The sequence below is a fragment of the Tamandua tetradactyla genome, chromosome 18 (genome assembly GCF_023851605.1).
Source record: "Tamandua tetradactyla isolate mTamTet1 chromosome 18, mTamTet1.pri, whole genome shotgun sequence".
Taxonomy (NCBI): domain Eukaryota; kingdom Metazoa; phylum Chordata; class Mammalia; order Pilosa; family Myrmecophagidae; genus Tamandua; species Tamandua tetradactyla.
In genome coordinates this window covers 49,875,324-49,889,391 of record NC_135344.1, presented here as the reverse complement: position 1 = coordinate 49,889,391, position 14,068 = coordinate 49,875,324, and the positions used below count along the sequence as shown (strand labels likewise).

Here is a 14,068-nt window from a genome sequence, read left to right as displayed (position 1 = left end):
TAATTTCTTAGCTCTTACTTTTATTTTCAAATTTCACTCTTTATTTCTTGAGACATATCAAACATATTTATGTTATAATCTCATGTGTAATCCAATATCTAAAACAATTTTGAGTAAGATTCTGTTGTTTCTGTTGCACTCATTGAAACTGGACCATTGTGTGTTTTGTGTATTAGCTATGTAGCTAATTTTTTTTTCAACTTTATCTGAGAGAATTTCTTGGTATCAAGTTTAAGTTTTAGTCTTCAAGAGAAAAGTTATCTTTGCTTCTACCAGATGGCTGGCTTTAACATCAAGCAATGAAACACATAAATGATATTTTACAGAGTACACCGGCAGTGTGAATTTCAGTAACAAATCCATTCAAGAGTCACAACGTTAAGTATGCTCAGGGAGCATTCTTTGTTTTCCTCCATTGATAAAGTGGAACAAGCAAGCTTCTTTGATGCTCATTTGAAAGAGTGGGTTTATTTATCATTCACTCTTAAATTGAAGGTATAGATCTTTGGATTCTCAGCTTTCTGTTATGGTCTAATATTATATTTAGTCAATTTGGGTGAGTTTACAGCTTTATCTCTGGTTTCTTGTACCCAACAGATATATCAAAATGGAGTCCTAAGGACATCATGAGTTGGAGAATTCACTCAGGAGTAAATACAACTTTAAGCCTACTTATCTCCCCAAATTCCCATTTCTAAACATAAATTTTGGCCTCTGTGCATTTCTATTCTTCTTGAAAATTTGTCAGGGTATTTTAAATTCTTTCTAAAAACCAAAATACATGAGCAAAAGCTGAGAAAATTTATAAAATAATTTTGATATCATGGATTTCTTCTCTTATTTCATAGTTTGAATCATAGTTGCTATTTCAATATGTGATTCTCAACAACTCAAATAATGAACAACTAGACAGCAAATCATTTGGGACTTATTCTTAGTTTGCTAGGGCTGTGCTTTAGTCTGCCAAAGCTGCCAGAATGCAACACACCAGAGATGGATTAATAAAAGGGGATTTATTTAGTTAAAAACGAATGTAGTTCTTCAGAGGAAAGACAGCTAACTATCAACTCAGGTTCTTTCTTCCCAGAAGGCACAGGGCAATCTCTGCTGGCCTTCTCTCCAGGTCTCTGGGTTCCAACAACTTTCCCCGGGGTAATTTCTTTCTGCATCTCCCAAGGCCTGGTTTGAGCTGTGAGAGCTGAGACGAGGTATGCTAAGCTGCTTGGCTGTGCTACGTTGAGCTCTCTCCTTTAAGCACCAGCCAATTAAATGAAACATTATTCACTGCAGCACGCCTCCTAGCCAACTACAGATGAATCAGTGACAGATGAGCTTTACATGCCATTGGCTCATGTCCACAGCAACAGAACTAGGCACCTGAACCTAACTACCAAGTTGATACCTGAACCTAACTACCACAGGCTGCTATAGCAAAAGACCACAAACTTGGACTCAAAAAGCTTATATATAGAAAACCAAATACCTAAGCCCTGGGTAAAAAAAAGGAATGATTTCAAGTAAATAAAAATAAAACTCTAACTTGAAACTTATGACAATTAAAAGTCAAGCCAAGAAATTAGTATGATAACTGGCTTAGAACAAGTAAAATCTCTAGGATCATAACAGAGGCAAAATAGTTATCAAAGGATCAATGGACTTTTACTAAAAACAGAAACAGATGAAGATGAGATCACTGTAAAATATATAGAAACCATATGAAAAAAAAGTATCAGGGAGAGTCCACAGAAGCAAAATCTGTTAAATCCTATTATTGCTCATTCTCTTCTCATTCAGGATGAGATACTTCCTTATAATTTGTATTCTTGATTTGGCCACATTATTTATTTTGGCCAAATGATGTGGGAAGCAGTGAAAGTATGCCAGATTCAAGATGATGCCTTGGGGTGCATCCTGTTTCTATTTATCCTTCTGTACTCTTGCCATTTGCTATGAGAAAAACATGTCCCAGGGAAGCTGCTAGAAGAAGAGGATAAGAGACAAATGAAGCAGACTTTAGCCTAACACCAAGTCTCGATTCAAGCTCATTTGATCTGCAGCCTGAAGAGCTTTCCTAGGCAACTCACAGACCCATGGGTGAAAACGTATGCTCATGATTGCAAGCCATTGAATGCCAAGGTGATGTGTCAAAAAGCTACAGTAGCAATAACTGATTCACAAGACAAAATAAAATGAAAAAAATTATGAGATTTAACATTCTATTTTATTTAATTACTGAGATCTTCTTCCATAATAAATGCACTCTGGTAAGAACTTCCATGGGAAACAAATATCCTCATACCTATTCCTTTCTGAAAGACCAATCACAAGATTCTTTCCCAGATTTCCTTTCACCAGTCTACATTCATGTTTCTCCCAGGTCCATGGCCAAAAGATCAACCCTTTTGCCACTTTTCTATGTACCTCAGGGGCTGTTTAAAGTTCTGCCCAATGGAGTGATTTGCCTTCATCCTTCCCATATTGAGACCATAATGCAGCAGCTCTCCAATTTGTGCCAATACACCATCCAAATCCATTCATACACAGGGCTGCCATTTTTCCTCTTCCATTAGATGAACATAGGGATCTTCCCCTAGAGCCATAATTGTAGGTTAAAAGAAACATGGGGGGATCTGTGAAGCAGGTTTAATGGGCATACCAGGAGAAAATGTGAGTCACTAGTATTTTGGTTCCTTCATATGCTGCTTGAGCCCAATATAGTATCCTTTTATATGTATCCTTTTATTTTCCAAGGGAAAACTGCTGAGTCATCCAATTTTATGATTTATAGGTTTATATACACAATTTTATTTTTCATGGGCAGGCACTGGCAACTGAGCCTGGGTCTCCAGCATGGCAGGCAAGAACTCTGCCACTGAGCCACCATGGCCTACCCTATATGCACACTTTTAATGATGGAAAATTTATTTCTGGTTATCTTTTCTAAGAAAAAGCATGTTAGATTATTGGTGCATAACAGATGCCATAGATTGTAATTTTCAGGAGGGGGCTGCAGTCAGCTTATGGTCACCAAGTAAAGAGGGAGGTAGCCAGGGGTATAAATATCCTGACCTTACTCTTCTCCATTATCTCCCCATGGTCTCTTGCCAGGTGGTTCAACACAGCAGGAAGAGAGAGTACAAAAGAGATCTTTAATGTAGTCCATTTGAACCAGCCTCCTGGGCCATAAAATAAGGTTACAAGGGGAAGAAATGAATCTGGAGGAGTAACCAGAAGGAAAATAAGCAGATTTCCTTACTTCATTAACTTGATAAAAATTAACTAAACCCATAGCAAACATACTTAATGTTAATACTTATTAAGGAGATTAGAATTTCCTAGCACATTATTAGTGAATTCAAGAACCTAAAGCCTACGAAAATATATACTTCTATACTTTGTAAACTAATTTATAAAATTTAGAGGTTATGTCCTAAATTTTATCAATATAAAGCAGTGTATTCTGAAAGTCTACTACCTTTCAGGAATGCTATAATAAAGGGTGCTTGAGCTAAAAATACATAGTAATAATGAACTTAAATGTCATTGCATGTATTGACCACTTAAAAAAACAAATAACGCGTAGTTTTTAAAACAGAACTTACAAGAATATTGAATAAAAGGCAACCCATGCAATATGGTGTCACCAATGACAAGAATTTTGTCAAAGTGCATTTATTAGGCACTGTGCTGGTTTGAAAGGATGTGTATCCCCTAGAAAAGCCATGTTTTAATCAAAATCCCATTTCATAAAGGCAGAATAATCCCTATTAAATACTGTATGTTTGAAGCTATAATCAGATCATCTCCCTGGAGATATGATGTAGTCGAGAGTGGTTGTTAAGCTGAATTAGGTGACGACATGTCTCCACCCATTTGGGTGGATCTTAATAAGTTTCTGGAGTCCTATAAAAGAGGAAAATTTTGGAGAATGATAGAGATTCAGAGAGAGCAGAGAATGCTGCAGCCCCATGAAGCAGAGTCCACGAGCCAGTGACCTTCAGAAATGAAGAAGGAAAACGCCTCGCAGGGAGCTTAATGAAACCAGAAGCCAGGAGAGAAAGCTAGCAGATGACTCCATGTTTGCCGTGTGCCCTTCCAGCTGAGAGAGAAGCTCTGACTGTGTTCGCCTTGTGCCTTCTCACTTGAGAGAGAAACCCTGAACTTCATCGGCCTTCTTGAACCAACGTATCTTTCCCTGGATGGATGCCTTAGATTGGATATTTCTATAGACTTGTTTTAATTGGGACATTTTCTCAGCCTTAGAACTGTAAACTAGCAACTTATTAAATTCCCCTTTTTAAAAGCCATTCTGTTTCTGATATATTGCATTCCAGCAGCTAGCAAACTAGAACAGGCACCTACGATGTTACCACCCATACTTCAATTTAATTTTATCTCAATAACTCCTTAAGTAGGGTTCTATTTGGGATTCAAACTACAGTATGTAAATACTCTTTTTTTTTTTTTTTTTTTAGGTGCATGGTCTGGTAATTGAACCTGGTCTCCCACATGGAAGGTGAGCATTCTACCACTGAACCACCCATGTACCCAGTACCCAAATACTCTTATAAAGGATATATGAGGTTGTATGCAAGTTGATCAGAAAGAAATTAAATAAGGCTTGCCATCAATATTCACTTTTCTACTATTAATGACAAAGAAGTGTCTGCCAAACAATTAGGATAATTGCAGATGTCTCCTTAAAGATGTAAATATTAATTAGATGGAAACCTTAAGAATCTCCTGGGATGCAGAATTCTCCAGGAAGCCTATACTGTCCCTATAATAGCATCAACTGTCTCTAAAACACTAAAATATATATATATATATATTTACAAGTTACACAGCTATGCCATTGGGATTAATATGCACATTATAAAGCACTATTCAAAACTGTAATTACAAAAGAATGAAAATTTTAAAATTAAAATGAAAAGTTCTAATATTTCTTTGCAAACCCTTGGAATATGTATATCCCACTCTGGAGACTACAGTTTTAGAAGACAGAATATTTCAATCAAGGGGTATACACAGGTTCAGTCTGACATAATGTGGATTAATGACTATTGTCCCAGAACAATAATATATAGCACCCCCTTTTGTTCCTCAAAAGTGTCTTGGTTTAAATGATATATTATAAGGGCATTCTAATATAACCCACTTGAGAAGATCCTGATTCTTGAAATAAAACTTCTGCCCATTCCCAGTGCCTGCCCATGCAAAAAAAAAAAAAAAACTTCTGCCCAGTGAAAAGATTAAAAAACCTTCCAGCCTCAAGAAGAATCAGGCAATCAGACATGTTTGTGAGGTACAGGTTTGGAGAATAAAAAACCCAGTACCTTTGGATTGCTTAGTAGTTCAACATGGATTCCTCAATTTGTGGTCTTTAAGATGGTGCTTCCTTCTCAAACATTTGTTATCTGCATGACTCTTGACAAAATTTTAAGTTTCATCCATATTCGAACTTCCCAAAGCAAATTTACTGTTAAATTTTCAAAAGCAGATGCATATGGTTCTTAAAATATGACTCGGAACTCTTGTATTTCCTAGATTTAATGATGTAGCTAATGACACCAACTGGCAGTCATCTTCAATTTCTAAAACACTATTATGATAATTTCTAATAACTGCAGTTATTATAGGAAAAATCTGCCTAGTGTTTACATGGCTGTTGGGAACCATAAAGTCCACATAATTTCGAACAGAGTCCAAATGACAGCAGGCCCAGGCTTGCCCATTAAAGTCCTAGTTTACGTCTGTGGTCCCAGAATTATCATTAAGAAGACCTATAAAGGGCCCTAGTTTGAATGCTAAATAATATGATCACCCTAACAGAAAATATTTTATTTAGGTCTGCAAGTGATTATCCAGCCTCTCTAGCATATCAGATAGCATATGAAAATTCCTTATCATTACCTTTCTGTACAGCTGAGGGGAGTTTCTGGAGTCTCCAGATTGACCAAGAATCAATTTTCATGTTAACCTTTTTCCTTCTTAATCTTTGTTTTTTTAAAGCTTCTTCAGCTTCTGCACGGTCAGTTTCTAAACTTTTAATCAGATGGATGGCCTCCGACAGCAGTGTTTCCATTTCCTGCTTTAATTCTGGACACTTTTCATCTTAAAATATGAAGATACACTCACATTTGTTAATGAATCAGTCTCTAAACAGGATGGTAAGATGATGGGTCTTAGTTGTATCTTTATTATTTTAAATATTTAATATTAAATATTGGGCAGATACAAATGCCTTATATAATAAATAAGGTTTTAAAGACTATTTATTAAAATATAATCATAACATTATTACCTTTGAAGACAGATTTTTAAATGGACATTTAATAAAATAATTAGAACAGCTAACTCTCAGCCAACATCTTCATGAATATATTCACTTCTTTCAGGGAAAAAAAAAATATGTCCTATCTCCAAGCTGTATTAACTGTATTAGAGAATTTTATTTTTAAATTATGCTTGTGTTTACCCCTATTCTATCAGAAAATCAAATCATAATGATTTCATCAAATAAATACTGAAATTTTTCAAATGATTCTTAGAAACAAGACACTTTATATTCTTCAATCCTATCAGATAACTTCTTTACTTAGACTTGCCAGGTACTCATTATCATTTCCAAATTCTATTTATTTAGTTATAGTACAAATTAACTCCTTTGTGAGAGATAGGTGTGATTCCTGGTATTTTATGGTTTTATGTTAATGAAATAATTGCCGTGGATTCATTCATTTATGCAAGATATGTGTATAGTTCCTATTATATTCTAGGCAATATGCTTGGCCCCAGAGACAGCTCAGTTGGCAAGACTGATAGGGATCCCATCCTATGATTCTTATAATTCATGGCTTTTGTTGAAACACGGCATGACAAGAATATATAAGCAAAAAGTTTCCAGAAAGGCAAGACCACTTAAAGGGAAGAGGCTAAGAGCAAAAATAGTATAACTGGTTCAAGAAGAAAGCCAAATAATAGAATGTTTTGCTTTGCTTTTGGACTTTAAAGACAGTGGTTTTCTGCTAGAAGTCAGTATTACATAATGGTTATCAATGCAATCTCAGTAATCACAGACTCTACTTCTAACTCAGTGGACTTGTCACAGAATTTCAGTATGCTGTCTACCAGAAAGAACTCTTTTAAAATAGGTTTCTCCATTTTAATACATAAAAAATTAACTTTCTCTAGCCTGGCCCTTTATGCGTACTCTTTGAGTCTATTGATTTCTTTGCCAAATTCTACCACATCCTGCACATTTTACATTGTAAATTATCTTATTTTCATGAAAATATACTTTCTTGAACATTGTGTTCTCTAGAGAACTTATGATTAGCTTAAGTTCTATAAGCAGATTTCATTTGAAATAAGTGAAGAAATTAAGACCTCTTATATTTAAAGTACTACTGATTAGATATATATGTATTTTAAGAAAGTTGTTTATGTTTGTCTAAATTGTCTTTCACAATATTCCTATAATGAGATTATGAAATAAATGCTGGAGGTATGTAAAACTTGTGGTGCCTCTAATTCATTATATTTAACTCTCTCTCAATATGTTTCCCCTTCTTAATATTTTTCCAGAATACCATAGCAATTAGATTTCTTGGTTCATAATGAGTAAATGAACAGCCACTTGCGATTTTTTTTGAACATACACACGTAATTACAGTGGATTTCCAGCATCTTGGTAATGCCTTATATTTTAGACTCAAACGTACACATTTATAATAAACATAATTGCCATTTTTAACGGTTTGTCAATTATCAAGATTATTTTGAACTGTGATTGTTGTCTATCAATATATTTACCTTTTCTTCTGGAATTTGTCATATGAAAACCTGAAAAGCAGTGATTGAGGTTTCATCCTCATTATAGACAAAAATATTAAGAAAGAGAAACACTAAAAACAGAGCCTTGCCATGAGTGACAGGTCTTGAATAACAAAATAACAGTTCGTGTTTTTAAAAAAATCTTGTTTATTAGCCATCTTTCTCTCGCAGAATTTAGCAATGTTTTTGTATCCCAGGGGCTGTAGGTGTTTAATATAATTCCAAGAATATATTCAAATATATTGAAGCAATGCTAACACAAAATTAATACCATTATATAAGATATTGTGCATTTTATAAATTAAGACAATGAAATTAATGACAATTTTTATATAAACTAGAGCTGCAATGTTCAAAATGGTAGTCACAAACTATATGTTGTCATTTAAATGAGAATGTAGTTAATTTAAGTTAAATTTAAAAATTCAGTTTCTCATTTGCAGTAGCCATATTTCAAGTACTTAGCGGCTATATGTCTACTCTATTAGAGTAGCAGCTATTCTATCAGAAAGCACAGAAATATAAGACTTCAATTACTACAGAAAGTTCCACTGGACATCACTGAAATGCAATTAGCCTCTTGAGAATTTGGCAGAGGTCATTATATACTCAGAACTTAGACCCTTATCTAGTATATAATAGTCATTAATTAATATTTGTTAAATGAATGTTAAATGAAATGATAGGGGGATCTTTTGTCTATTAGACATTCACAAGAATTATAAAAATCCTAAACTTAATTATTGTGAAAATTAGAAATCAATTAAATGAAAAGTCAATGAGCTAAATATAATTATATTTATTTAATGGTAATTAGCAGTAAGTATATAGAACAACTTTACCTTCCACTTCTTCAGTTTTGACCTCTTTCACTGATAAAATACTACTTGAGCTCCAATCTTCTTTCAGATCTTTTGTGGAAGAAGTTATGCTCCTGCATAAAGTGAAAGAAGCAATCAATTAGTAAAGGTGAGCTATACTTAAAATTAGTATAACAAATTTAGTTGATGTTCTTACATTAGATTTTAAATGCTTATGGTCAAACTTACTATACATATTTAAGTATTTATCCAACTATATAGAGATTAATGTCGCAAAATTTTAGGTAGGCAATGTGTTTTAAACTTAATGGTATAATAATATAAACAAAATTTATTACAAATGACTTGAAATTTTTTGAGGGGGTGTTAAAGTTGGTTTTTGTTGTTGTTGTTATTGTTTTTAAGAAATTGCATTCCTAGCAGAGAATTCTCTGATTTTAGTTTAGCAGTTTCTGAGGAACCAATATAAAATGAGGAGCAAACATGTTATTTTAAATATGAGGGTTTCAATAGGTTTTTAAGAAAATGTTCAAAATGTTATCTGTTTTCTAAAAGTTTTTTTTTCTAGCTCAAGTTGTATCTGTTGAATAGGAGATATTTTCATTATTGGTATTTCTCTGGTCCTATTCTAGAATCCTAGACTGTTCTATATTATATTTAATAAGGTTGCATTATTATAGACGTTATGGGCAAATCTTTATCAATATCAAAGCAAAGTTTTCTTTTCAATTTTAATAAAATCATTACATTTTTCTTACTATAGAATTATTATAAATTAATGCAAGAAAGTTGAATATTCCAAAAATCATAAAAATAATGACAATTGATAGCCATTTATTTTCAGAGATAATATAGAATATATGTTTTAGTGATATTTTAAATTTTATAAAATTAAGAGTCCTGTAATTTTGCATTAATCACATAACATTGTTTTCTTCATACGTGAATACTATTACACATTTCTATTGGCTACATAGAGTTCAATCTTATTTATTGGTGTCCACAATTTATTTAGGAATGCCTACCAATTCTGAGGTCAGGGAAATTTTCATTACATTTTTCCCATTATTTTTAATTTTCATTAAAAAAATGTATTTGTTGAATAATGTGATACATTTTCCCTCTGTTTGCTTATAAAAAGCAGTTAAATTGCCCCAGCATAATATAAGTAATTATGTTGCTAATTTGACTTGTTTCCCTTCACCCCAGGGAACCTTGCTCATTTAAGCCTTAACTTCCCATTCTCTATCCCCATTCTGACCCGATAGCCTATATTCTAGCTTCTAACTCTATAACTTTGCTTATTCTAGTTGTTTCAAATCAGCAAGGTCATATAATATTTGTTTTATTGTGTCTGGATTATTTCATGCCACACGATGCCTTCTAGGTTCATCCATGTAGTTGCATGGATCAGGATTTCACTCCTTTTAACAGCTGAGTAATATTCCATTGACTGTATATACCTTATCTTATTTATCCATTCACCAAATGATGTACACTTTGATTGCTCCATCTTTTGGCAATTGTGAATATTGCTGCTATAAACAATGGTGTGCAAACATCTGTTTGAGTAGTTCCTGCTTTCAATTCTTTTCGGTATGTACATAGCAGTGGGATTGATTGCCAGGTATATGTTAGTTCTATACTTAGCTTTCTGGGGAACTGCCAAACTGTTTTCCACAGCAGCCATACCATTTTACATTGTGACAAGCAATAAATGAATGTTCCTATTTCTATGCATCCTCTCCAACATGTGTCATTTTCCATTTTTTTAAATAGCAGACATTCTAATGGTCATGAAATGGTATCTCACTGTGGGTTTTTTTTGTTTGTTTGTTTTTTCTGTTGAATGGGCAGGCTCTGGGAATCAAACCTGGGTCTCCAGCATGGCAGGTGAGAATTCTGCCACTGAGCCATCATTGCACTACCCTCACTGTGGTTTTGACTTACATTTCCCTGATAACTAATGATGTTGAGCATCTTTTCATGTGCTATCTTGATCATTTTGTATATCTTCTTGACTATACTGACTTTTAATACAAACTATATGATACAGTAAGTTATTATACATTATTAAGCCTGTGTTTGTGCATTGTCTTCTAAAATTAAGTTATTTCTTAACAAGTAAATTTTTTTTAATTATTATAGTTTTGCTAAGATAAAATTCACATAATATAAAATTAACAACTTTAAAGTGTACAAAATTAGTGCATTCATAATGTATACACATCACCTCTACCTAGTTCCAAAACATTTTCATCATCCAAAAGGGAAATCTCATGCCAATTAAATAATCTCTCCTTTTTTCCATGTCACCTAATCCAGATCCTCATAACTACGAATCTGCTTTTGGCCTCTACATATTTATCTGTTCTGGATATTTCACATAAACGTCATACAAGATGCGACCTTGGTGTCTGGCTTCTTTCGCTTAGCCTAATGTTTCTGAAGTATGTCCATGAAGTAGAATGCATCAGTATTTCACCCCCTTTTGTGACTGTAAATTATTCCATTATATGAATTTATCACTTTTAGTTTATGTATTCATTAGTTGATGGGCATTTGTGTTATTTCCACCTTTTGGCTTTTATGAATATTGATGCAATGAACATTCACATACAAGTTTTGGTTTGAAGAACAATTTTCAATTGTTTGGGTATACACATAGGAGTTGAGGAGCTGAGTCTCTGGTAAATAGATGGTACCTTTTTGAGTAACTATCAAACCATTTTCCGTGATGGCTGAATCACTTTACATTCTCACCAGCAATGTACAAGGGTTCCAATTTCTCAACATTCTCACCAACAATGGTTATTGTCCATCTTTTTTATTATAGTTATCCTAGTAGTTGTAAAGTGTATCTCATTGTGGGTATGCTGGTTTGAACCTATTGTGTACCCCAGAAAAGCCATGTCCTCTAATCCTCATTCAGTACTACTGAGTGGAATCTTTTTTATTGTTTCCATGGAGATATGAACCACCCAATTGTGGGTGGTTAACTTTGGATTAGATGGTTTCCATGGAGATGTATCTCCACCCATTCAAGGTGGGGTTGCTTACTGGAGGCCTTTACAAGGGAACCATTTTGGAAAAAGCTTTAGAGCCACAAGAGCCACCAGAACTGACAGAGCCAATGGAATGGACAGAGCCCCAGGAAGCCATTGAAAAGAAAGTTAGCGAATCTCGCCATGTGCCTTTCCATCTGAGACAGAAATCCTGAATGTCATCAGCCTTCTTGAACCAAGGTATCTTTCCCTTGATGCCTTAAATTGCACATTTTCATCTTGCCTTAATTTGGACATTTTCACAGCCTTAGAACCGTGAACTTGCAACTTAATAAATTCCCCTTTTTAAAAGCTGTTACATTTCAGGTATATTGCATTCTGGTGGCTTTCAAACTAGAACAGTGGATATGATTTGCATTTCTCTAATGATTAATGATATTAAAGCATCTTTTCATGTGCTGGTGGCTATTTGCATGTCATCTTTGGAGAAAAGTCCATTCAAGTCCTTTGCCAGTTTTTAAAATTGGGCTGTTTGTCTTTTTGAAGGGTTGTAAGTGTTCTCTACATGTTGTAAAATATCCATATCAGATTATAATTAGAAATTTTCTCCAATTCTGTAGTTTGCCTTTTTTACTTTCTTGATCATGTCCTTTGATGCACAAATAGTTTCAATTCTGATGAATTCCAACTTATCAACTGTACCTCTTGTTGCTTGCATATTGGTGTCATATCTAATGAAACATTTCCAAATCCAAGTTCATAAAGATTTACCTCTATGCTTTCTTCAAAGAGTTTTTGGCTTTAGTTCTTACACTAAAGTTTTTAATACATTTTGAAATAACTTTTGTTAATTAAATACCGGTGTGAAATTAGAGTCCAACTTCACTCTTTGGTTATGAGGATATCCAGTTTTCTGAGCACCCTTTGTTGAAGAGATTTTTGTTACACCATTGAACAAATTTGGTACCCTTGCCAAAAATCAGTTGATCATAGATATATGGGTTATTTCTGAAGAGTCAATTTCATTACTTTATATTTTTATCCTGATGTTAGTAGCACATTCTTATGATAACTGTAACATTTTTTTAAATTTTGATATAAGGAAGTGTGAACCTTCCATCTATGATATAAGGAAGTGTGAGTCTTTCAACTTTGTTTTTGTTGCTGTTATTGCTTGTTTTTCATTTGTATTATTACTTTTGTATTTAGGGTCCCTTGCAATTTCATGTGAATTTTATGATAAGCTTTTCTATTTATGACAGAAAGGCATTGGGATTTTGATAAAGTTTGTATAGAATCTATGTATCACTCTAGGCAGTATTGCTTTTAACAATATTAGGTCTTCCAATCCAACAATATAGGTTATCTTCCCACTTATTTAGGTCTCTTTAATTGCATTCAGCAATGTGTAATAGATTTCAGCGTAAAAGTCTCATACTTCTTTAGTAAAAGAATTTCTTTTCTCTTTGATGCTATTGCAAATGGAAATTGTTTTCTTAATTTAATATTTGACTTGTTCATTTCCAGTATATACAAATACAACTGACTTTTGCATGCTGATCTTGATTTTTGCAATTTGATTGTGTTGGATTATCTCCAATAGTTTCTGTGGGGGCGGAAGGGATGCATTCTTCAGAATTTTCTATATATTATATCATGTCATAGGTCAATAAAGGTAATATACTTTTGTTTTCCTAATTGTTCTAACATTTCCTCAACAATGTTGAAGAGAAGTGGCAAAAGTAGCCATCCTTCTCTTGTTCCCAACCTTAGGTGGAAATTTTTCAGTCTTTACCATAAAGTATAGGGTCACCAGAGATTTTTCATAAATATCCTTTATCATGTTTAGGTAGATTCCTTCCATTTCTATTATTTTAAGTTCATTCATCATGAGAGGTTGCTGGATTTTGTCAAGTGCTTTTCTGGATCAATTAAGAAATCATGTGGGGTTTTTGCTTCATTTTATTAATGTGCTATATTATATTGACAGACTTTTATATGCTGAACCAACATTGCATTACTGGGATAAATCCCATTTAGTTGTGGTATATAATCATTTTATTACATCACTGGATTCAAGTTACTAGCACTTTGTTGAAGTTTTTTTTAAATTTATTTATTAATTAAAAAAATTAACAACAAACGAACAAAAACATTAACATGATCATTCCGTTCTACATATATAATCAGTAATTCACAATATCATCACATAGTTTTATATTCATCATTTCTAGAACATTTGCATCAATTCAGAAAAAGAAATAAAAAGACAACAGAAAAAAAAAGATCATACATACCATACCCCTTACCCCTCGCTTTCATTGATCACTAGCATTTCAAACTAAATTTATTTTAACATTTGCTCCCCCATTATTTATTTTTATTTCATATGTTCTACTCATC

General features: G+C 33.4%; 1 protein-coding gene across 12 annotated transcripts in view; it reads right to left on the bottom strand.

Moving 5' to 3' along the window:
• The window catches only part of CCDC178 (coiled-coil domain containing 178), a 477,106-nt gene that overhangs the window by 384,809 nt on the left and 78,229 nt on the right, over positions 1 to 14,068 (bottom strand). For 11 of the 12 annotated variants that reach the window (XR_013165210.1, XM_077135675.1, XM_077135679.1 and 8 more), the window contains 2 exons: positions 8,682 to 8,773; positions 5,917 to 6,117 (listed from right to left, as the gene is read on the bottom strand). Coding sequence is in view for 11 of the 12 variants with exons in the window: in XM_077135675.1 (XP_076991790.1) it covers positions 5,917 to 6,117; positions 8,682 to 8,773 (293 nt within the window). In the remaining variant the exon portion in view is untranslated. The remainder of the gene's footprint in view (positions 1 to 5,916; positions 6,118 to 8,681; positions 8,774 to 14,068) is intronic. The other variant, XM_077135680.1, reaches the window with a different exon arrangement.